At 39.8% G+C, this 24,864-nt stretch overlaps 2 protein-coding genes across 10 annotated transcripts in view; one reads left to right on the top strand and one right to left on the bottom strand.

The window, feature by feature from the left end:
* eys (eyes shut homolog) overlaps positions 1–11,249 on the top strand; it is a 177,394-nt gene extending 166,145 nt beyond the window's left edge. For 4 of the 5 annotated variants that reach the window (XM_076891743.1, XM_076891744.1, XM_076891741.1 and 1 more), the window contains 7 exons: positions 309–491; positions 2,882–3,048; positions 3,995–4,139; positions 6,113–6,287; positions 6,540–6,712; positions 6,833–6,994; positions 8,898–11,249. In XM_076891743.1, coding sequence (XP_076747858.1) covers positions 309–491; positions 2,882–3,048; positions 3,995–4,139; positions 6,113–6,287; positions 6,540–6,712; positions 6,833–6,994; positions 8,898–10,090 — 2,198 coding nt within the window. In that variant the 3' untranslated portion in view covers positions 10,091–11,249. The remainder of the gene's footprint in view (positions 1–308; positions 492–2,881; positions 3,049–3,994; positions 4,140–6,112; positions 6,288–6,539; positions 6,713–6,832; positions 6,995–8,897) is intronic. The other variant, XM_076891742.1, reaches the window with a different exon arrangement.
* Positions 11,250–11,660: 411 nt separating this feature from the next.
* On the bottom strand, positions 11,661–23,766 carry phf3 (PHD finger protein 3). 5 transcript variants are annotated; one of them, XM_004555974.4, is made up of 16 exons: positions 23,621–23,759; positions 22,270–22,520; positions 21,578–21,694; positions 19,146–20,463; positions 18,717–18,993; positions 18,275–18,326; positions 17,229–17,349; positions 16,977–17,133; positions 16,763–16,879; positions 16,448–16,570; positions 16,011–16,155; positions 15,726–15,900; positions 15,491–15,638; positions 14,494–14,583; positions 14,133–14,328; positions 11,661–14,041 (listed from the first exon to the last, which is right to left on the bottom strand). In XM_004555974.4, exons 2-16 carry the CDS (start codon positions 22,502–22,504, stop codon positions 12,255–12,257), a joined length of 5,058 nt encoding a protein of 1,685 aa, XP_004556031.2. In that variant the 5' UTR covers positions 22,505–22,520; positions 23,621–23,759; the 3' UTR covers positions 11,661–12,254. The 5 variants fall into 5 exon arrangements, with proteins under 5 accessions (XP_004556031.2, XP_004556032.2, XP_004556030.2 ...); XM_004555975.4 differs by having other exon boundaries at positions 22,270–22,516; XM_004555973.5 differs by lacking the exon at positions 23,621–23,759 and adding an exon at positions 22,841–23,568.
* Positions 23,767–24,864: the final 1,098 nt, after the last annotated feature.

The following is a 24,864-nucleotide window of genomic DNA, read 5'->3' as shown; positions in this document are numbered from 1 at the left end:
CTTGCTTGGCAGAATCCTTCCTAAACAGCTACTAATGAAAACAGAATAGGATGAGAAAAGGTGGTAGTATTTGAAAACAGGTCATCATGCTTGAGCAACGGATGAGGAAACGTTTCACCAACTCCTGGTCTGTATTGTGTGGCAATAGTGCCATCTTTTGGTAGGCTCTGAGGTGAATGATGAATCAGACTTCTTACTTTGAACAAAATGAACACACATGCACCGCAGAGCCTGCAGCAGCTAATCCATAAGCATGTACAGTACAAATGTGAGCTTTCGAGCGTGTTCTGAATGTGTTTGATTTGCAGCCGTCAATATCACTCGTCCCAGATTCAGTGGAAGTGATGAGTTTGGTTACACCTCCTTCGTGGCTTATTCCTCCATCCCGAGCCTCAGTTTCTTCTACGAATTCAAGCTGAAGTTTACGCTTGCAGACAGTTCCTCTGCCGTCAAAGACAACCTTATGCTGTTTGCTGGACGTAAAGGACAAGGTGAGCACAATCCTGACACTTGGATAGCAGTTTACATTATCTATGAGCTCCAGTGAAAAAACAATTTGAGAAGTTTGCTTTGTTGGTTTTAGTTTCCAAACTGATTTGAGGATTTTGAAAGAAACACTAGTGCAATTTAGTGTCACCTGCTGTGTATGATAATGGCTGTCTAATGGAGTTCCACAAGTCTTTGAGATCCTCCGTTCCCTAAGGATTTTTCTTTCTTATGAGATTTTCAGGAATTAATGAGTTCAACACTTTGTTGATTTCTAAACGCTTGTTGTTTTTTACTTTCAAAAGAAGCATTCCTCGGCTAAAATCAACACGTGAACCGAGCTTCTTAAAATAATTAAACAGCTAATTAAATTAGATGGACTATTAGGTGTAAATGTGCACTGTTTTGGGGTCAGCAGGGTCTCCTTTCTGTGGAGCCAGATTTGGAAGCTATGCCTTTGTTCTCAGCATATTTCATTAAAGTAATAATAAAAAAATAATGATGGTAATGAAATAGAAACACTAGATCATGGGTCTTGTGCACTTGTTTCTTTTAAGAGCCATCAAGGTGGAGGCACAAAAAATAAGAGTAATATGAATGATGAAAGACTCAAACAACTGAAGAGCATTCTTGAAATGTTACAAATTCAAAGGTGCAATATATTTTTGAGGCCAAGCAGTAAAACTGCGTAGCCATCAAACACCATCATCTTCTCCTGCCCTTCTTACTTCTTCTTCCAGAACCTTCGGCAGCAGGTTTCATGTCTGCAGCTTGAGCACTTCGTTTGTCACCAGGCAGTTAGAAGTAAATTTATATGCATACGTCTCCAAACATTTCCCCACTTGTCAAAAACTTGCTGCCATTTTGAGGAAGAACAAATCAACTGTGTCAATGAAGAATAGGGGTACTGCAATCATTAAAAATGTGTTTGCCTGTGTCCCTAAATTCTCTGAGAGATCATACCAAAGTTGAAGTCGACCTAAGCTGCGTTGATTAATTGACTTGGCATATGAAATTTTAACAAAATGTTAAACGAGAGTATTTGAAAAGCCAGGCCATCCTTTTTCATATCTTATGAATACACATCTGCATCTGTAACCACCAACAAATGGCCGTCTAGATCATTTTATATAAGGAGTAGTATTAAATAAGTTTGCTTTTTTTTTTGTAGAACTGCTTCCCTGAGCCATTAAACAGAATGAAAGATGAAAGCAATATTGGATATAACAAATGTATCATCCTTTGTCAGTCCACTATCTGATTAACAGCTTTGGCCGTGCTTCTTTCACACAGCCATTAAAGTCCATTAAAAATCTCAAAATCCAAGTTTTAACAAGCCCGGTTTATATTTTCAAACTTACTACTAAATATCATTAAACAAGATCTGGTTGGCTTGATTAAACTCATCTGTCTTTTATATCATTTCCAACATCAAAGTTTACATTTTCCTGAAAATATAACGTTTGCAATGATCCCTATTACTGCACCGCTGGGCCTGTTGTTCATTATAGTCAACACTGGAGAAACTACTCCAGCTCTGCCGGACTTCATATTGAAAATACTCTTTTTAAAAATCATTCGACATATTTTATTCATAGATAAATCAGTTAAGACCCACAGCTACTTTAAATTTCTCACCATAAATATCATCCTCACTGCCTGGTGGAAAGCAGAAACGACACACTTGACCTCAGACTATCTCCGTCTTCTCGTGCAACTATCTGTCATAACCTTACGTTTAAAATCAATGACGAATTTCGCTGCATTGAGAGACGTAAAAAAGCCCGGAGCATCTTTTTATTTGCAGTTCTCTCATGAACCGAGACCCTCTTAGAAAAACTTTTAACTTACCCTATAAATCTAATCGCCAGGACAAACAGTGGAATGAGACCACTAAAAAAAAATTATTTTCAAGACTTCCACAACTTCATCCTTTTATGTTTACTGAAACTGTGTTCATTTTGACTCCAAGAATTACTTTCCAGACATCTGACTTGAATATAGATCAATCAGAGATAGATTGGCTAACTTTCTGCAACATCCTCCTTATCATACAACTCAAACGTTCAGCTAATCCATTATAGGTCTCACACAGACAACAGATCATCACTCACAAGTTGTACTGAAAGAGCTTCACAGACAACAAAGCCTTTACACATCGTCCCACCTCAATAGAAAACTACTTTATGACTCCACAGCAGCTGGACTCTTTTGTTTGGAGGTCATGGAATAGCTGTTCTTCAGTTCTCGCTCTATTAAGATAAAATTATCCATTTAGGAAAACCATTGTGTTTAGTCAAAGTATGTAAATGTATTAATGAAAGTGGAGCACTTTATTTTGCCTGTGTATTTTGAGTGTACTGTGTTGGAGGGTAACTTTCTTCATATTTTGTAGGCAATGATGGGGACGACTTCCTTGTTTTGGGATTAAAAAGCGGAAGACTTGTACACAGATTCAACCTCGGATCGGGGATAGCAACCATCGTTAGTGATCGACTGAACCATCAGATCAACATCCACACCGTCACGTTTGGAAGGTCTAAGAAAACAGGATGGCTGAAGGTGATTTGAAGATGACTGTGTCCCTTTTGGTAACTGTATATGTCTAGTGTGCTTACTGTATAGAGACATTCAAATTAAATCATGTAACCATTTCAATAAAATAGAGCGTCCCAGCCTAGAGGCACATGATCATTTAGTCCCAGGGTAAGTTTGAGGAGCTCACAAGATATTTAAAGAATCAAAACAACACCAAGATACACAAAGTTCTAAATATTTTTCTTTTGAAATACTGATTGCTTCGTTTGGTCTTTTGGTCCTTCCAATTAAGAAATTAGAAAAATAAATCGCTTAATGGGACTCTGCTAAAGTCAATTCTATTTCATTCATTTTTAATTTTGTAGATCAGACTTATCTTTATCTGCCGTTTGTACACATTAGGTTTCTCGAACATCTGAATAGATAATGCAAAGAGTATTAAAAGTGGATGCAAAGATTAACTGAGGGATTGAATGTATAATAGATTTACTGGAAGAAGGGATTTACAGTAACTGTGATAAACCACTCAGTGAGCCCTGTTTTTACTGTGCACGTAAGTTTTTATCTTGCCTTGTTTTCATAGTGAGGGCTGATAAATGTTGCCATACAGATGTGAAAAACATCAGGTTTTTTTGTACCGACAGATAATTTTAGTCCAATGATCAGGGTAAGAGTGATTTTTATATATATTTTTGCACCTATCTGAATGCTTTGGGAAAATCCGCATGCTGCAGGATAGATACTATCGAGACAGCGAGGGCTGAGATCCCTGGCGACTTGCCTCAAAGGAGGCGGTTTCAGCGATGTATAGTAGCTGCTCCCTAATAAGTAGACATACGCTGAATCAGTCAGTTACGAATCCCAGGTCACAGATTTTTATTGCAGAGTTAGCAGATTATTATAGAAAGTGTGCTCCCTCACTGACAGTGAGCCGTCTTGAATATTGACATTTCTACTACGTGTGTTTCAGGTTGACGGCCAACGTAACAGGACAGGATTGTCTCCAGGACCTCTGGTGGGCCTCAATGTTTTCAACCAGCTCTTTGTAGGTGGATATAATGAGTACACCCCTGAACTACTGCCACTTGGCTCCAGGTTCCGTCATGGCTTTCAGGGTAAGACTGCTACGGCTTTATTAGAACGCAGCGTTGCTATCTGGAATAAGAGCACTGTGGCTTGGAGTTTCTCCCAGGATCTCTGTCTTTTTGTAAGCAGAGGGGAAGGTGTATAATGAAAAGGGAGTTACAGGCTCAGACTGTGTATGAGGCCGGAACAAAGCTTTGAGGTTGATTGTATCTGCGCCCTGTAATTGCTTTGCACCCAATACAGTGTGTTGTGTGTAAATCCATTCCTCTGCTGATAAGTCACTTGAACAAGGGTGCTATCCAAATAATCTTTGTCATCATCAACATCATTTATGCTTTCTCTCAGGTGACCTCATGTAGGAATGCTTTTTGCAGAGCATTCATATTGCCTGCTAATGTGCAGAGCTGTGACGCAAAATTGCCATGACCATAACGATGACAACAGCTATGAATATCATCACAACCATATTCAGCAGTCTCTGCACTACAGCAGTGAACCTTGTTATTATAAAATGTCATGGCAGATCCATTTGGGGTGAACAAAAGCTTTTTATTTTTAAGGACTTGAGCGATTTTTTGTGTTTGCCTATTCATCATCATCTGATTCATTTTTCTACTCTGCAAATAAGCCTTCAAAAATCAAATCAGCTGCGATAAAACATCAGTTTGCCCATGCGGTATTAGGCTATCACAGTTCCCTGTAATGGCAAGCACTACCGGAGACAGGCAACACTGGTGGAACCATAACCTTTCTACTCAGGATGTAATGAGAACTCATGAGAGCCTAATCAGATCTGTGTGACCTTCATCGAGCCCTAATCATGATGGCTGGCAGTGAACACACTGATAATGCACTTCACTCCCAGTTATCAAAAGATCCACACTCCCCTGTGGAAAGAAGGAAGAAGAGGCTGTGTGGGTAAAAAAAAAAAAAAATCAGTCATTTTAAGCTGTTGATCAAATATACAGAAATGGGGATGTTTATCGAGCCTGGCGTTTGAAAACTCTGATTTCATACCGCTTTGATGCTGAAATGTTTTTTATTAGATTTCCTAAAAGATTTTGAGCTTAATTACCTTTCATTCTTGGACTTGCAAAGATCAGGGACATTAGAAAATGTTGTTTTAAAATCATTTTCCGGTTTTGTAAATCAAATGTTTCCCGAAAAAAGAACTTTGCCGCACACACGGGAAGGCTCGCTCGACTTCAGACCTCAGCTTTCGAGGTTCTTTTACAAGAAGCGATGCGCGCACAGCTGAAACAAAAATAATTATCTCGCATAATCTTCCTTATGAATCTGCTTCGCTTTTTGATGGTCTGTGTTTGCGGCACCACAACCATCACTCGAGTCTGCCAAGCAGACAGCATCATGCCATGAATATTCATGAATGAGCATGACATTTCCCCTGCATCCTGTTTATGCCAGTGACTAATGCAGCAGAGAGAAGGGAGTCTGCATGTGCAGATGACTACGAGGGCTGTGTTCAGGCCTTATATTTATAGAAGGCCTTGTGCTTTGCAGGTGCAGGCCAAAACAAATATTGTCTTGATAAAACTGAATTATGAAACCAATAAGCAAATACGACGAGAGAGAGAGGCGTGATGGCGTGATTTCATGGTGGGAAAACATTGGACTCGAGTCCTTCCAACTCGGGCATCTTGGATGCGAACTAGACGAACTGCAATCTGAGAGTTAACATCTAATAAAGTTTTGTGGGTTTAAGTGTATGTCTCCCAGCGTGAAACCTTCACATGATGAAATAAACACCCATCAAAGAAACTCATTTCAAACCGTGCACACATTGTCAGACGTGTTTTCGTTTGTGTTTGGCAGATTTTAGTATGCATACCTTTTGATCTCCGTACAAAGACAGTAAAGCGTGTTGCGTTTCATCTTATAATTTCCTATTAGGGAAAGACCGGAGAAGGAAACTGAAGATGAAATGAAATGCACCTCTGACTTGTGCGCAGGTTATCTCACGATGCGTTTGTTCTTTTCAAAGGGTGCATTTTTGATGTGCACTTTCGCACAAGGAGAGACGGAAAGTTCCAAGCGCTGGGACAACCTGCGGGTCATCCAGCCTTTGGGCGCAGCGTGGGTCAGTGTGGCGTCACCCCTTGCGTTCACGTTAAGTGCAGGAACGGCGGGACGTGCGTGGATTCCGGCTCATCTGTGTAGTAAGTGCAAATTAAACTCTACGTGGGCTCATTTTCCAATTGTTTCTAATGAGTCTCCTCATGAATAACGCATGTAGGTGTTATTAATTAGCACAATACAGTAAACAACGCTGTGCTTTATGTATATTTCCATATGCATTGTGACTATGCTTTAGTAACAAACAGAAAACCGGTTTCGCTGTGTGAATGCTGCAGAAGGGGAAGACGGTGTTCACAAGCTTTAACACAGTGTTTGACTGTGCCCGTCTGCAGTTGCCAGTGCCCATTTGGATGGAAGGGAGCGCTCTGTTCCGAGACCGTGTCAGTGTGTGATGTCGAGCACAGCCCCCCTCCTTTGTGCGCCCATGGCTCCACCTGCATCCCTCTGCCGAATGGATATACCTGCCAGTGCCCCCTGGGAACAGCAGGAGTCTACTGTGAGAAAGGTTGCCTCACTGAAGCTGTGACCCTCACCTGCATCTGTTATATTTTTATTAAATTCATATTTTTAAATAAGGCCTTTGCTATTAAATTCTTTAACTGCTAAATTGTTTTTTTCTGTTCAGCTGTGACCATCAGTGATCCATTCTTCAGTGCTAACCTCTCCTCCTGGATGTCATTCCCACCTATGAGTATAAGACACAGGACTGATTTGCAAGTGCAGTTCCAGCCGTTATCACCTGATGGCATCCTCGTCTACATTGCGCAACATCTCAGTGCCAGAGCTGGTGAGGACAATTAATATTTAGGGAAGCTTTGCTTTTATTAACACTGTGTTAATTAATATGATTGCTGTAACATATTAGGCCATTTGCTCTTTTACCCCTCTATGCCCTGCCTCCACAGCACTCATTACACATACCAATTGCTATGTGTAGCTAGTAGTTCATGCCCAATAAAATTAGCATTCAAATTTAAATATGGTGAATATAATTTCAGTGTTAAGTATACTTATTACACATTCTTATTTGTTTTCCTTAAGCCTGACATTAAAAATGTAGAACACGGTGCTTTGGTCCTATTTCTTAAATTATAATGTCAAATCCTCTCGTTGTCGACTGTGTATATCAGTATTCTGCTGAGTGTCATATGATTGACAACAAAATTCAGGCCAACTTAGGTCAAAGTGAAACTTTTTATCTAAATATTGGAGTTATTAATCATGACATAAATGGTATTTTTAAATTCATCAATGAGTTTATTTATGGCAATCAATCCATGCTGCTCTGACAAGTTGGGAGAGAATAAAATAAATATGTCTTTAGTTCAACCACTTACAACCCACAGACATATTCACCTGTGAGAGGGCCTTGAAATATTGAGACACAAAGAGAATGCATCCTTTATTTTTTATATACAGTTAGGTCTATAGGTTTTTTCATCTAATTTCATCATTGTACAGCACCACAGGTGACTTTAAATCATTGACAATGTTATTGAAGTCTCTCTGCCTTCATTTTTGTCTGCAGTAACTGAAAAGCATGCTTTATTGGACTGAGATCAGGTGAAGAATATTCCATTTCTTTGGCTTCAGAAACTCTTTGGTTGCTTTTGCTGCGCGATTTGGCTCATTATCCATTTGTGAAGCAGATCAGTTTCCAGCATCTGACTGAATCTGAGCAGAGAGCGTAGCCTTGTGCACTCCAGAATTCATCCCGCTACTTCTATCAGCAGTCACGTCATTAATAAACACTAGTGACGCCCGCAGCCATACGTGCCCATGCCATCGTGTTTGACAGATAATGTGGTGTGCTTCAGATCATGAGGTGGGCCTTTTCCTCTCCATGGTTTTCTGTTGCCTATCATGTTGGTACAAGTTAATCTTGGTTTCATCTGCCCAAAGAATTTTTGGGGGGGCTGTGCAGGCTCTTGTAGATGTTTTCTGGCAAAGTCTTATCTGGCTTTCCAGTTCTGGCTTTCACTGGTTTGCACTTTGTTCTAAATTCTCTGCATTTCGATTCGTGAAGGCGTCTCTTGATTGCAGATCTTGATCATTTTAAGCCTGCTTTCTCAAGAGTGTTCTCGACTTGGTTCGATATTGTGAAGGTATTTTTCTCAACCATTCACTTTAGTGCATTTGCTCTTTTAGTAATATAGTAATAATACATCAAAATTTGATGAATTTGAGATTTGATTTGGCCACAAGCTTTTGCTGTTTCTCTGGTGGGTTTATTTCTCCTTCTCCTTCCATTAACATCTCTTGGGGTCTTCTGTTCAGTTCCAAAGAAAAGCCACCAAATAAAGTTTCAAAATCTTGAATCGACTCCAGATCTTTTATGTATTTGTCACAGAACAATAATTTTGTCCAATTACTTTTCAAAATAAAACTGAAATTCTGAAAATAGAGGGCACCTTTGAATTAAAGCTGAACCTTTGTATTTCAATTTAGAATACACTGCGGTGTAGAGAAAAAAATACTACAAAAATAAAATTTTAAAAAGTCACTGGTCAAAAAATTGTGGGCCTAACTGCATCTGTGTCTAATTTTTAGTTTTGAAAAAATCAATAATAATGCCCTTAGTTAAAAGACAGTACTGTGCACATCTAATATTAATACTAATCTTTACCACGGTAAAAGTAGAAGAAATTACTTTTTTCAAACAAGTTACTCATAAATTGTTTTTTCCACAGGAGACTTCTTCTGCCTCTCACTGGCATCTGGGTTTGTCCAGCTGCGATACAATCTTGGGGACGGCACCCACATCCTGCAGTCCTCTGAACAAGTGGACTTAAGCGGCAGGACCTGGCTCACGGTTAAGGCTGGCCGAACTGGTAACCGAGGCTTCCTCAGTCTGGATAACAAGGAAGTTAGAGAAAATGTGACTGAAGGCATGGCCACACTCGATGTTGCTACTGACGTCTTCGTCGGAGGCGTGTCGACTCTGAGCTTTGTCTCCACGGATGCAACTGAAGGGGATCCTGTGAGCTTCACTGGTGGCCTGCGAGAGATAACACTCAATGATCGAGAGTTTGAGTTAACAGAGAGGGGAGCTTTAAGTGGGGCCAACATAGGTGACTGGGATGGGACAGCCTGCGGGTACAAGGTGTGCCAGAATGGAGGTCACTGCAGGGCAACAAGTAGTGACTCGTTCACTTGTGTATGTCCACCATTATGGACCGGTTCTGTGTGTAACCAGTCTGTGAGCTGTGTAAACAACGTCTGCAAACATGGTTCCTTATGCGTGGCATCTAGTGTCACCTCGTATCACTGCATTTGCCCCTTAGGGTGGACCGGGAGGTACTGTGACAAGGAAATGTCCACAGGCACTCTGAAGTTTGTTGGAAACTCTTTTGTTAAATACTGGGACTCTAAATACAACACAAGAAACTTAAAATACACACAGGTTTCTTTCAGCTTTCTCACAGTCTCCAATGACAGTCTGATCATGTGGATGGGAAAGGCTGAACACGAAGATGATGACCACCTTGCAGTTGGACTTGAAGGGGGCTATCTTAAAATAACAGTCAATCTTGGAGAAAGACTTTCCTTCCCATTGGTTTTCAGAAATCTCACTCTCTGCTGTAACAAATGGCACAATGTCTCTATATCTCTAAATAGCACTGTTATTCAAGTGTTACTGAACAGCCAGGAGATCCTCTCTGAAAATGTAGATCCATTTGAGCGATATGTAGCCTTAAACTACGGGGGGCAGTTTTACTTTGGAGGGTTTGAACTGTACAGAAACATATCAGTTGTGACCTTGGGAATGTTTTCAAATGGCTTTGCGGGGAATCTTAGAAATGTCTGTTTGTTTGGAGATACCAAGCAAGGGCTGTTTCTTAAAAAAAGTGAAGGTTTTAATATCTTTGATGGAAACGAGTAAGTGAAACTGCAAGTTCTGGTCTTTACAACAGTAGGAAATGTACCTTTTAAGGTAGTTGATATTGTGTTTTCTAGTATTTAGTCATGTGAAAATCCAAGTGCACTTTTACGGTCTTCATGTTCTTCATACAGACCAAGGTGGAGATTTTTGGCTGTAATGCACAGTAGCACATTTGCTGAAAACCAAACAGCATATCAACACAGATGACTCCAACCGTCAAGCACAGTGGTGGAGGGGTGACGACTGGGACTTGGACATCTAATCAGAGTCGTTCATGAACTCCTCTGTACACTTAACTAAAGATTGTCCAAAATTGTGTCATGCAACAGGACAATGATCCCAAGTGCAGCAGCAAATCTACAACAGAATCAATCACCTCAACCTGACTGAAATGTTGTGGTGGAAACTTAAGAGCTGTGCAAAAACAAATACCCTCAAAACTCAAAGAGATGAAGGAATGCTGTAAAGGATGGGCCATAATTCTTTCATACTGATGTGAGATACTGATAGTCATACAGAGTAGTTATTTAAAGTTACTTAAAGACTGCCGCTAACGGTAGTCCTCCAAGTACTGAATCGTGGAGTGCACTTAGTTTTTCACAGGACTGCATATAGTCCTGTTTTTTAAAGCAATTGAATTGTACTACTTGTTTCTTCAACACTTTACATACCAGTTCTGAGTTGCACTTAAAATTCAGTTTGATGAAACATATACATTTAAAGTGTTAAAGGACAAATTAAACTCTGATTCCTTGGCTGACTTTTCTGATTTACATCACTTTCCAAACAAAAGGTAAAACTTAACATGACACCCATCTACCCATCTTGTTAATCCATTTTCTTTTGCTTAAGAGCTAACAAAAAGAAACATCGATGCACTAACCCCGCAAACTGCATGTCTTTGGACTGTGGGAGGAAGCCGAAGTACTCAGAGAGAACCCACTCACACAATGGGAGAACATGCAAACATGGGGGTTCCCCGTCAAGATGATGGATTCAAACCAAGGACCTTCTTGCTGCAAGGTCGCAATGCTAACATCTAGTTCCATCACATACAGACCACTTTGATTTTGAAGGGACCAGATGAGTGAATCTCTCCTTTCTGTCAGAGTAAAGATGTTTACCTACACATTAAACCCCTGAGATATCTTAATATAAAAAGTACAATTTCAACAGCACGTCTCACTTTTTCTATATGTTAACATGAAAATATGGAAACCATTCTGGTAGCTCAATGTTTTTGTTAATTCACAGAAAATATTAGTTTACCAAAATTTCTATAGATTGGTGAAAAAGAGGCACATTCCTATCATTTGTTTCTTTATTACTTCGTTCCTTTAACAAGAATGGCCACGGGGGAGGTCTTTATCAATAGGAAAAGCTGTAAAACTTAGTTATAAAAATACACTTTACTCAAAAACACATGCCCTCCTTCACTTTTCCCAATCATCCAGTGGGCCAGATCGGAGTCTTTGCTGGGCCGATTCTCTCCCCCCCCCAGGCCTCATTTTTAACACCTCTGACCTAGTTGGTTTTAATACATTTTTTAGACAAAGAATTTCTTTAAATAATTAATAAAAAAAAGGTTCAGCTTTATTACGAACTGTACAATAACACAGTGCAAAGGCACACTTCATCTCTAATGTATATTACAAGCCAACATTGTACATGCTTTCTCAATAGAAAGCAGGTTTATAAAATATTTAAGCAATTTAAAAGAAATGTTAAAAAAAACAAACTCAAGCTGCTGTTTTCAGTTAAATACCTTCTATTACATTCAGGCCAAATGAACTCAGCATAAATTATCCAAGTAGTCCACTTGTTTGTTGTTATGTTGCCTTGAGACCGAAACCAATCAGTACAGCAGCTCAATATGAACAACATATTTACAGTAAAAAGTTTAAAAGTTAAAAATGTTCCAATATTGACTTTTTTTTTTTTCTTGGTCTTAACTGAACTGATCCATAATTCCATTGAAATTATATTATTTTGGCTTGTACGCTGAGTAACATAAAACGTAACTTTAGTGAAAGACACGGCATACAGATGCAGACTGGTGCGTAAAACAACTCCACCAGCACCAACCAAAGTGGTTTGTACCAGCTGTGTGACCAACAACAACCGAACAGTCCTCCTGAGAGCCCCAAACGCTCTCTGAACAAAACTATGAGTAACTGTCTTTTGAACTTCTCCGTCCATTCTCGTAATCAGAGTCCCGTCTATGTCTGTGCCTGTCCTTGTGACGGCTGCTGTAGTCGTCGCTGTGATGCCTCTCTTTCCTCTTCTCAGCATAGCGGTCATCCGAATGTCCGTGGTGCCTGCCCCTCTCCTTGTACTTATCATCATAGCTGCGATCGTGCTTTTTCTCCCGCTCGTGGTGCCTGCTCTTTTTACCGTGATAGGAGTCCCTGTGGTAGCTGTGCCTTCCGTGGTCTTTGTCTTCTGTGTGTCGCGGCCTCTCCCACGGGTCACTGTATCGCTCCTCTAAACGCTTGTAGTCTTTGTCCACGGATGAGGGTTGGCCAGATGGTTCAGAGCAACTCTCGGGGTACTGTGACTGAGGTCCAGGGGGAGCCTGTGAAGTGCTGTCTTGAGCCCACTGCATGCTATGGTTCTGGTTCTGGATGTGAGGGGTGGGTACAGTATTAGAAGTAGGGGCAGATGGAGAATCATAGCTGCCAGATTCCTGAGGCTGTTGCTGCTGCAACGGGGACGGTCTTGTGCTGTTGTTTACTGGGAGAGCTGGTGCCATTGCTGGGTTATACTGGGACTGAGAGGCTCCTGTTTGACACTCTGCTGGAGTTCCTTGGACCGTAGGAGGATTCACTGTCTGAGTCAATACAGCACCAGCCTGCGCTACACCAGGCTCATTCTTTTTACAAGGAAACGACTGAACAGCTGTTTGACTTTGTTCTTCAGCTTTGTGCTTGGCCTGAGAGAGCTGTAAATATCCTTGGTGAAATGGGACGATTAGATCATTCCTAGTGCTGCTCAACACAGGAACAGGTTTAGGGCTGGAAGGATCTGGGAGGCTGGCTTTATCCTTCTGTGGCACCATTGTTTTATCTTCATTCACAGTGGAATATGCTGAAGATTTTTTCAATATTCCACTTAAAGGAGGCTTTGAGCTACTTGCGTGATCTGCAGCAGACTGGGATTTTGGCTGCAACAAAGAATTCCCTTCAGTTGTTTCTTTTTCACTTTCAGACAAAAGGCCAGTGTCGCCTTTGTTTGCCGACGTAGCACTGCTAGTTTCAGTCCCGCTTGGAGCTGCTGACAGGCCTGCCAGGAAGTCTTCAGTCGATACATCTGGAGGCTTATCTTTGAGTGAGACAGATGTACCCTGGCTCCCTACTGCAGCTTTCTTTTCCAGCGAGTTGGTAGCAGCTGATGTATCAGATGGGCTTGATAGCTCCGGTTCAGTTTTAGCAGGTTTAGCTTCTTTCTTCTTGATGACAAAGCGCTCTCGTGGGGCAGCAGCTGTTGGACTTTTTGAGCTCCCAACTGATGTCTCTGGTTTTGGAGCAGGCTGAGTCTTCAAGGCATCCTGTGCTGTACTTGAGGGTTTAAACCCAACATCAGGCAGAGGTGGTAATTCTCCACCCCAGCCTACTAGCACACCTGGAAGAAAGCGAAGGGGTTTCTGAGGCTCCTGATTGTTGGTCTCCTCTGATGCAGATGTTTCTTCAAAAGACTGTGCAATAGGCTCATCGACATCTTCAGTAGTGTTAAGTGGTTTTTCCTTCTCCTTTTGAAGTGCACTAGTCAAGGAAGAGAGAAAAAATTTCTCATCCTCCTCTTTTGCCCTGGTTTCTTTTGTGGAAATGGCCACAGGTTTTATTTCAGGAATAATCCTTGCAGATTCGTTCACATCCACAGTAAGAAAATCCCTTTTCGGTCTCTGGCGAATAATAAGTCCAAGGAGGAGGTTTCCACGGTTGTTTTCTAAACCTGAGAAATTAAAAGATTACGTTTGAACATTTAAAAAAAAAAAAAGATTTTTTTTAATTTAATGAGAGAAAAATAATTGTGTTCCGGTTACCTGGCCCATCAAAGGGAACAAGCTGATGTGGAACTTTTTCTGTGGCACCTAAAGGGATGAGGTACATGTCCTTCACTTGTTTCAAATTATTGGACACCACCCCAAAACGCCTACGACTGCTGAAGTAGGCATACAAAAGAGTATAAGAGATCTCATCTTCCTCTGTCTCAGGGGAGAAGCGAATCAGGCACACTTCCTTTAATAAAACAAAAAGCATGTGTCAGTAAAATCTGTAACTCTGTTAAAAATCAGAACTTTTAAAGAGTGGTATTCAGTTCGACTTACTCAATATCAGGAATAATTAAAGCCAATTTATTTCTGTCAAATCATAAGCAAATCTCGGAAAACAAGAGAAACTTACTTTTGTTCCAGTTGCCCGAATTTTCTCCAAGTAGTCCCACACCGTCTGAGGACTAATCCTCCCACCAACCTGTATGCTATCTGGAAGGTCCTATTGGAGAAAAAACATGTTTTTAAATGAATAAATAAAAAGAGCACACCTTATGGAGTGTTAGAGATACAAAGTAGTTGGCAGTATTTGATCACTCATAAATCTGTAGTTACGTGGGAGTAATGTTACAAATCTAGTTCTTCCAGCTGGACTGTGGTTTATATTTCCTGTGTCCTAATAAACTGTTCTACAACAACAAGTGTCAGCACATTTCTGCAATGTTTTGTTTTAGTTTTTTAGTACATAAATACTCATGTCTGACTGCCATTTTCTCCCTGTATCTGTGCTAAAAGCAATCTTTATCCCACTGCCATTCATCAGAACTGGCTCTTGCCTGGCTGTTGCTTAAACAACTGTGTCAAAGAATACTAATATTCAGGGTTCATACGCATTTTTCAGGGTCAAATTCAAGCACTTTTTAAGCACTTTCAAGGTCAGTTTTCAAGCTTTTTCAGCACATTACCAAAAAAAAAAAAGAATGCATGTTTCACTTAGCATCACCTCAGTAAGGCCATGTAAAAATTAAAACAAATTGAAACAGACTGACATGCAAAGATGCTCGGCAGCCCAGGCAGAGAAATTTTGCTTTTAGACTTTGCGACTCATTTTATTTTTCTATCTGATAAGAAAACTATTTGGTTAGATAGTTATTTGTGTTGAATGAAATACAGTTTCAAGCACTTTTAAACACCACATCTGAATATCGGGCACTTTTCAAACCTTGAAAAGACAATATTACAATTCAAGCATTCTCAAGGATTTCAAGCACCCATACGAACCGTGAATATTTGTATTTATTGTCTTTCATCTTCCTCAATTTGTCTCTTTTCTGAAACACTTTTCATTGTCAACCATAGTTTACAACAGCTGTTTAAAACCCAAGTACAGTCTGATGTGTCAACTTTACCTCTGTCAAGTTGTCCAAAACACCTGAGACGGGAAAAGCTTTTGTCACCAACTTTGCCACAGCGTGCATATGAATGAATCCTTGCCACAGACACTTCAGGTTGGAAAGGAAAGTAGCTTCTTCCTCTCTTCCAGCTGCATGATCAGACCTGTGACAATGAAGGAGAAATGAATTAAGCACTGAAAGAAAACATTATCCAGATCCAGACAAAATGTCTAAAACAACTGCTTCGTACCCTATCTGAGCATTTTGGAAGCTCTCCTCTAAGACAGTGAGGTGCAGGTCATCGTCGATTGCGGGCGGCGTGGTGCCCTTTGTCTCCTCTGTTTTGGTAGACTGCCTCCTAACCACTGTAGTTGCAACTTTAACCACTTTGGTTGGTGCCTCCTCAACAGGGGGTGCCATTCGACCTTCAGAAAATATAACACCAGAGATCAATGGTGACAATACTGAATGAGATGTTTTATTAAAGACACAGGTTAATCTCTAGTCTTTTTTTTGTTCTCATGTTATCATTTACCTGTGCAGATTTTACAGTGTAGGTCAAATAAGTGAGACTTGTGTTGGCTTGTAGTGTCTTTAGCTGTGTTAGCATTCTCTTCCTTCTTCTCTGGAGTTTTTGGAGGTTCTGCTGAGACTTCAGTCACTCTGGGAGGAGGTTCAAGCTGGAAAAAAATAGGAAATAAGTTTAAGCAAACACGTCACTAAGTCTGTTGCATGTAAACAGAAGCAATCTGTCGCTATATTCAGCTTAAATGGATTACATGGGAGGAGAATTGTAGGAGCTTTTTACATGAGGCACAAAGATATGAATGCAGCACATTTCACAAAGTAATCAGACAGATGAACAGAACTGATGATGGTATATGAAGCGATGTAACTAATGTAAGGATACACATCTCATCACATTTCACTTACTATGCATGTTAAGCATAAACAGCACAATGATACCCTCACCTCTACAGGCTCCGGTGCTTTTACTGGTTCTTGACTTTCAATTTCAATTTCCCCTTTGTGTGTGATCTTAGTAATCGGCCGTCTCTCTGCCTCCCTTTGCTCTTTTTCAATCATCTCAATAGTCTGTAAAGCAAAGAATTAATTTGTTTTTTTTTTTCTATTCTAAAATACAACCATCTTTAAAATTACACTGTTAAACTATTACCTTAATAATATTTACTCAGTTTAAATCGGACATCACAACTGTAAACTACTGTAATTTGTTTGGTAAATTTATGCAATACTACTGGGGGAAAAAAGACAAGCATTACTTACATGTCGGTTTTCTCTTTGTCGCCAAGCAGCCAGTTCTTTTGAGGCCAGTTCCTCGGGACTCATTCGAATTAAGTTAGCAGGAGAAATTTCACCTTTGAGAACCCTCTTACAAAGGATCTAAAAAGATCAATAAAGACAAAGCAAATGAAACTATTCTTATAGTAAAAGTGGAAACATTACATTTAGACCATGCCTGACATAAAATGATACTTACATTATTTTTAGTATCTTTAAGGTTAAACATTAAGCTTCTGTATTTGTTCTTGTACTTGTTGTCAGTGTCTTTATACAAGTGAAAAAGTTCTCGCTCTATCTTCTTTGCAAGTTCAGAAGCCCTTTCCACCGAGATGTTCAAATCAGAGTCCTTCAATCTGAAATGCAGAAAGTGCACATAGGCGATTATAAAGTGCCCTGATTTTAAAAAATGTAACATCCACACATCTTTCGAAAGTGTTGAAAAACTGACCTCTGTACGAGGATTTCTTTCAGAGAATCACGCACACTTCTCCTGATTGCCTCCAGAGACACGGGTTTCTTTGAAGCCAAGGATGGAGCCTTATGTTTTGACTCTTGTTTCACTGAGACACCTGTGAAGACAGAGTGACAAAATCCACTGAGTGAGTGGGGAAAAAAATCTGTCGTCATAAAGAAACATTTATTCCACACAGACTTTGCTTACAAAAACTAATCCCAAAAAAGGACATCCTGAAATCCTAACATTAACAAAAACTACGTACAATATGACACAGACATGTTTATACTTTATAATACACAATATCATTTTGTTAAATGTTACAAAATGGACTTATTTCCAAGATGGCATGTAGAGTATTTTCTCATACGAACAATTAAAAGTAAATACTTTTTAAAAGCCTGCTGTGAAAACTCAAACCAGAACGTGTAATTACATCTGACAACATCTGAGCAGATTACCATCCAAAGCACATTTCTAAAACACAAACAGAGTAAATTAAGAGCTGTCCAAAAACACTGCCTGACTGAAATCTGGCAGACTAACTTTGATCACATTTTAAAGAGAACGAGTAATACAACTCGTCCGCGTAAACGCAGCCGAGAACAAAATTATTAAATCACAGATTATAAACACAAATTTATGCAACTGTTATCTTCCATGCTGAGGGGGAGTGTGTCTGAAATTAAAAAAAAAAAAAAGACTGTTGTATTTTAGTATTAAAAGGCTCACTGACTTGTGCTGCATTATGTTCCTACTTTAGTAGCTGTATGTTTAATAGAGTAAACTGATAAGTAAATACCCTGATGTCAACTACAGAAGTAATGCTATTACTTAAGGTGATGCAATTTTAAGCTCTCTCATATATAAATGAGACCTCAAAGGACTGTACTAACTGTCATTAATATACTGCTCATGTGCTGTGAAGGTCCTAAGTTAATTTTGTTTACACACCCAGTGAATGCAGCCTGGCCTTGAACCCAATGTGATATTAAAACAGGACAAAGTTAATTATACATTCAAAGCTAATGAAAAATTACCTGTTTTATGAGTTGCTTCTCGGGCATCTGTGGACTGCCTTCTCTCTGCATCCTATTGTAAGAATTAAGTCCCCGTTACATTTATTTTATATATCATAAGGCTGAAAACATACATATGACAACAACAACAACACACTTTACATTATACCCCTTAGCTAAAGTAAAAAAAAAAAAAAAGTGAGCTTTTGGTGTGTAAAATCATACTAAAATATGGCGAGTGCACTGTGTTGATTACACACCCATGTGCACACCTCTTGTGCTGGCAAAGTTAAATCAAAGAGACAAACCATTGCATAATGGTAACAGTGGCTATGATTAGTATCAGTGGATAAATTAGCTGGGGAAAGATATAAATATTTGCTGTGTGTGAATAGTTTAAATCTATTAGATATAAATAAATATTTCTATTATGAGTTAGAGTTAACTGAGAGATACTGCTTACCTTTTTTACTGGTCTGACTCCCCCTGATGTGAGGGGTTGAGAGGACCCAGGACGAGGTTTAGGAGGCAGCTTCTGGTCGGGTGTCTCGCTCTTTGCTGGAGCTTCTGGTTTGGGTGCACTCGCTGGCTCAGGCCCCACCTTCTTGGTTTCTTCCTCGCAGCACTTCAAGCACACGTACATCTGGTCCTCCTCCTCCATTTCTCGCACTTTCGCCAGGTCAAGACCAACACAGTCACCATGGAACCAGTCATCACAGCGACCGCAACCTACCATAAACCTAAAAAAAACAACCAAAAAAACCGAAGTACGATTATTAGAGGCGTGTTTGCAGCTTAGCACTGGGACAGAAACAGAATGCGGACAGAGGCAGAAATTCTTTTACAGCTGATTAAACTTGATTTTATATTTAGGTTAAGGAGCAACACTTACATGTTATTGTGGTGCTTTTTGCAGAGGCCACAACAGTTGTTTCCATCCCACACAGTCTCACTATTAGCGACTTGCTCGTCCACAGCGTCCTTCTTCACAACGGGCGCATTATCTGGAATAAACAGCTGCGGCTCGTCCACAGAGATGCTTCTTGCATTTTTACTCTTTTGTCTCTGAAGAATCTTCTCTAGCTTTTTCATTTTGGACTTTTCCTGCCCTCCTTCTTCAGGTGTTTTTAAAGAATTTCCTAGATGACTGTGCGGGGGAGGAGTCTCACTTTTTGAGCTGTTTTGGGGCGTACTACGTTTGGCTGGTCCCTGCTGATCACCAACGCGGTTGCCAGATGATGGAATTTTCTTTCCCACAGAAGTAGGAGAACTTGGTAATTTTGGCTTCACTTTAGCATCTACTGCACCCTGTAGCTTTTGTACTTTAGTAGCATGCTCACTTTGAATGTTTTCTGCAGGCCTTTTCAAAGGTACAACATCTTGCTTTTCCTTTCCAGATTTAGTTTTGTGCAGCTCTCCTCTTGGCGTGATTTTGGATGGCATATTTTGGGTAACTTTATGCTCCTTAATTGTATTGCTTGTTTTATGTAAAACGAATTCCTTATTCTTTACTGATGTCGGTCCTTGTTTAGGCTTTGGCAGCATTTTAGACACATTCAGTTGTTTTTCATTACCGTCTGTCTTGTTACTAACAGTAGCTGTGTTGTTCTCGTTGCTCTGTGGCTGTTTAATAACATCATTTCCTTTACTGACTGGCTTTTGCTTCTCTGGAACACTCTGATTGTCAAGTTTTGCCTCTTTCGTGCCAGTATTTAACGTCCCGTTTGTCGTCTGTACATCATTTGGATTTACATATGGACCCAGCCCATGACTTGCATCATCAGCTGAGCTCTTCTGACTTACATCCATCTCTTCCACACTCTCTGCTGCGGGATTCTGTACACTGGCTGCTTCATCTGGCAAAACTGTGAAACCAACTTCCCCACCGTAAGAAAAACCATCGTCCGAGCATGCAGACTGGTTTGCATCGACACCCTGTGTGTACGAGGGTCCTGGTAGCAATTCAATCTTGAAACCTCCAATTGTGACTGTCAGTCGTCTCAATACAACAGTTGGATTCAGCCAGACCCCACCATCAATCTCATTAATGTTGACACGTCCTCCGAGAGTTAATTCTCTCTTTAGATCAGGACCTGTGACTCCTTTCTCAATAAGAAATGACTTGCATAGCCTGTTGGCTGGTTTTCTTGCCGGCCGCCCTCGGGTCATGGTATTGGTGGGTGTGTTAGGCTCCTGGTCACCACTGTGTTCTGTTTAAATAAACAAAAGCAAAACTTAAAAGCTGCTGATGTTCTTGGTGACTATTGGTGACTTGGTGACTCAGGGGAACAACTAAGCTGTAGTGCCTCTTCACCTCACTGTACAATACCTTGTGCAATACTTTTTTGTAAATAGTCAATGGTGCAATAGACCTCAATACTTGAAATGTGCAATTCACTTGTATTTTTATTTTTTATTCCTATTTATTCTATTTATCCCCTTCGTATATTTTATTTATATTTGTCTCTGTATTTATATATGTGTGTGTGTATATATATATATATATATATATATATAATATACTGTAACTGTAACTTCTGTCGGTGCTGTGCTTTTTGGAAATTGAATTTCCCAGAGGAACCCACCCGAGGGATTAATAAAGTTCTATCTTATCTTATCTTATCTTATTATGCTATCTTGGCCAGGTCTCCCTTGAAAAAGAGGTTTTAATCTCAATGGGATTTTCCTGGTTAAATAAAGGTTAAACTAGTCGACTACTCTAAAAGACAGGGGGGAAAAAACATAGAAAACATTAACTGAGTGCACTTTAAATGGAAAAAGTTCTACATTAGCCAAATAAATACTTCCTGTGTATTTTAGAGGACCTTCCCCAGTGAAATGTGCAACATGTTCCAGTGTGAATAGTTTTGCAAACACACACAATATCAGATTATTTTGCAGAGCTAGGGTAACCTTAGCAGTACTAGCACCGGTATCCTTTATATATTTGGTTCTGTCTGTCCACATCTGGCTTAGGTTGGTATTCTACTTTTTATTCTAAAAAAAAAATTGACACACTGCTGCTCTTTTATTCCTTTTCTTTTTTTTCCACATTAGTTAGTACGGCTGTCATCTATTTGCTTTGCCCCTTGCTTATTTACAAAAAAAAAAAAAACAGAGAGAGAAGAAGAGAAAAACAGTCTGTTGGGACTGGAGCCCTGTGGTGTCGTAACACCTTTGAACCAGTAACTGCAACTGTACATTAATAAAAATACTAAATGTAACCAAATCGCAAGGGCAGCAATGTTTAAACATCTAGTTGTGTACATCCCTAAAAGTCTCACAGGGTGGAAAGAGAAAGAAAATAAACTTGCATCGACTTACCGTTCTCTAAACTGCGTGAACGTTTCTTCTGCCTGACATCAAGTTGCTTAACTTGTGCACTCTCTGAAACAGCTGGTTCACCAGGGAGGCCTGTGGGTGCCGAACCACTATCGAGACCTGCAAAAGCAAAAATAAATAAATGTAATGTCCTTAATAAATATACAATTTGAAAAAAATGTAAAAACTGCAGTCCAAATTCAATGGCAGTCTAACACTGCTACATTTACAATAATACTGAATCCTTTTATATTGTTTCTTTAAAAATTTTTTGTATTTTTCTCCATCATTACTGAAACAACACTACTTTAATTTACCTTCAGTTACCCTAACGCTGATATTTACGTGCTGACAAGCAAAGAAGCACGGTGAAAATGTTCCCTGCATATCTCAGTACAAGACGACCCTCTACAGTGTTTGTTTTTTGAAGCACCTGAAGAGTTAAAGTCTAACTGAGCAAAAATCAGCACAGATAAAATAGTCTGTAGGTGAAGAATCAGAGTTATACATTGAGTTACACGGTACATTAACAACTTAATATTTAAAACTTTCACCATCAACTTTTCAAGTAAAGTGTGGATGACTTTTTTTTTCCAGGCAGCCACACATGCATTTGTTAGTTAACTTTCACTCAAAGTTTGAATCTACACTGATTTATCTACATTTTGGCCACTTTTTTGTGCCTTCAAACATACTTGTGGAGCCAGCAATCTGAAAAGCAGGGTCTTCATTATCCAGCAGACTGAACTGAGTGCTTGCACATCCAAACATGGGATCTTTGTCACTGAGCATGTTCTTCAGTGAATCTTCCAGTCTGAGTCCTGTCCCAAACTCATTACTGGCTTCACACTCCAAATTCTGACCTATTACCAGGGAGTCATCCAACTGGTCACTGGGTATTAAATGGTTAAAGGTGTCCACAATATCCATGAATGCTGCTGCCTTCCTGCACCAAAAACAACACAGAAAAGATGCAGGAATAGCAGACAACTGATAAACTGTTAATATATGTTTCTCTGTTTGTTTTTCAAAGACAGCAACGTCTTATGTTTCTCCCTGCACCACAGAATGCATCCAATTATGGGGACAAGTGTAGTACAAACTAAGCAAACCCAACAAAAACACAAAATATTCCCTGATTTCGAGGGACAGCGAAAACTTTGTGACTGATAACAAACAAAAAACAAAGTTACGGTGCACTTTCTGAAGACTTTGCCATCAGTTCAGTGTATACATGTTGTATCTGATGAGCAAAGTGGTATATACCTTAAATCTCCACATATGGGAAGCCTCATCCAGCTACTCTGCAGTCCTAATACGTTAACCCAACGCTCCTTAGCCACTGCTATTTTTGTTTCTGTGCATTTTCAAAGACTTTTATCGGGTGAGTAATGTAAATACAAGAAAAGCATGTCTAAAACCACCGACTTGCAATAGTAAATGCTACTATTTTCACATCAAGCAACACCACGACTTCACAGCCTGGAGAAGGCCACAATCAGTGTGCAAACCAATAACGCTACATGAATGTTAGCAAACTAAAGCGCATCTCTGGACGCTTTTATTTAAGTTCAGCCAAAAATATCTTTCTGTCCACGAGAAGCACGGCGTTCCTGACGCCAGGTTTTGCCAATGAGTTGTTAGCTAGTTAACATGCTAACGTTTATGTCAGCTTATGACAATCGCGTATGTTAGCAAGCTAACGGTAACTTACGGAGGAAGTTACCACCCAAGCTAACTCACTTTTTGAAACCCATTCAGCCTTACAGGCAGCAAATTTGTATCAATAAACAGCCGCGCCCGAAAATTTCAAAAGCGCCAAACAAAATGTGCAAACATATGGTTAGACAGCTCGACGATAAATATGCACGACGGCGAGCTAGCTAGGCGGCTATAGCACAGGCCCTAGCTGCCAAGTTTGTTTGTAGCCTGAGTGCAGCTAGCGGACGTTACTTGATGACCCCCCACATGCATCTGTTCCAACGCTTGCAGCTCAAATATTTACAAGTAGTTATTTTTACATATACATATTTATAGCACTCCCACCTCTCTTGTCGCGATGCTGTTGCCAACTCATGTACGGTTACATACTAGCAAAGCAGCTCCCAGTAACTTCCTCCAACTCAGCCGTCATTCGCCCCGATGCTGCAAAGCCCCTGACAGGCAGCGCGGCGTTGTCACGTGGCTTGTGTTTACAGGTAGCTTAGCAGCCGATTGTACAGAGAGAGCACATCTGGATGGTTTGTTTTTGTTGTGTCTGCTTTGTCAGTGTCCGGATGGTTAATTTTCACTAAGAGCAAGCGGTTTGTTTTTATCAAACTGTCGACCATCGCACTTAGAGAACACGAGAAGCTGGACAGGCTCGAAGAAAACTTCGCTTTATAAAACTGGCAAAGTTACATATTTAACACAGCCTGGTATTGAAAACAGTCGGTTACTTAGTAAAGTAGATTTGCCATTCTTTTCTGAGTGCATGTCCTGTAATAGAAACATTTTTATATAAGAAAAAGGCAAGCAAAAGCTCCTTAAAGTTTAAGTTTAACTCTTCGAGGGCTCATACCATTCATGATGTTTGAGTTCATTTGAGTTAAAATATATAAAATCATGATCATCAAGGATTGTTATTTCTTAAGTCGTTTGCATATCTCTCATACTTCCATGTTTCAGATCATCAAATATATTTAAATGTTAGACAAAGAACGTAAGTAAACACAAGAAGAATTTTTAAATGGCAATTTCATATATTAAGGGGAAAAAAGCTATCCAAACCTACTTGACCCTATGTGAAAAAGTAATTGCACCTCTTTGGAAATCATGAATTAAACGTGAACCACATTTTTTGGAAAGCTGCGTTCAATGTTTTCTAGACACACCTGGGGTTGATTTCTGCCAGACCCGGGTATTAAGAAATCACTTTACTAGAACCTGCCTGACAAAGTAAAGTAGACTAAAAGATAAAACAAACAAAAAAAAACAAAAAAAAAACAGCATATCATGCCACGGTCTAAAGAAACACAAGAGCAGCTGAGAGACAAATGTCACTGATATCTATCAGTGCGAAAAGGGTTACAGAGTCATATCTAAGACTATGGGAATTCAGCGAACATGTCTTCATGAGTAAATGACAAGAAAGATACTTTGCAAAAATGACATCGATGCAGTTCCAAGGTGAAAACCACTGCTGACCAAAGAGAGTGCAAAGGCTTGTGTCTTATTTGCCAAAAACATCTTGATGATCCTTTGGTTAGAGAAAATAAATGAAGCTTTCTCCTTTGCTCAGCAGATTTGAA

The sequence above is a fragment of the Maylandia zebra genome, linkage group LG13 (assembly GCF_041146795.1).
Source record: "Maylandia zebra isolate NMK-2024a linkage group LG13, Mzebra_GT3a, whole genome shotgun sequence".
Classification (NCBI taxonomy): domain Eukaryota; kingdom Metazoa; phylum Chordata; class Actinopteri; order Cichliformes; family Cichlidae; genus Maylandia; species Maylandia zebra.
The sequence above is the reverse complement of the archived record's forward strand: the minus strand, read 5'-3'. Positions and strand labels throughout refer to the sequence as shown.

Excerpts from the sequence above, each read along its gene's own strand:
- phf3 (XM_004555973.5), bottom strand. The coding sequence starts at position 22,869 with ATGAGGCTTCCCATATGTGGAGATTTAAG. Across the intron at positions 22,521-22,840 it reads CCCATATGTGGAGATTTAAG|GAAGGCAGCAGCATTCATGG; the intron begins GTATATACCACT and ends TTTTTGGTGCAG. Across the intron at positions 18,994-19,145 it reads AAAAAGCACCACAATAACAT|GTTTATGGTAGGTTGCGGTC; the intron begins GTAAGTGTTGCT and ends TGTTTTTTTTAG.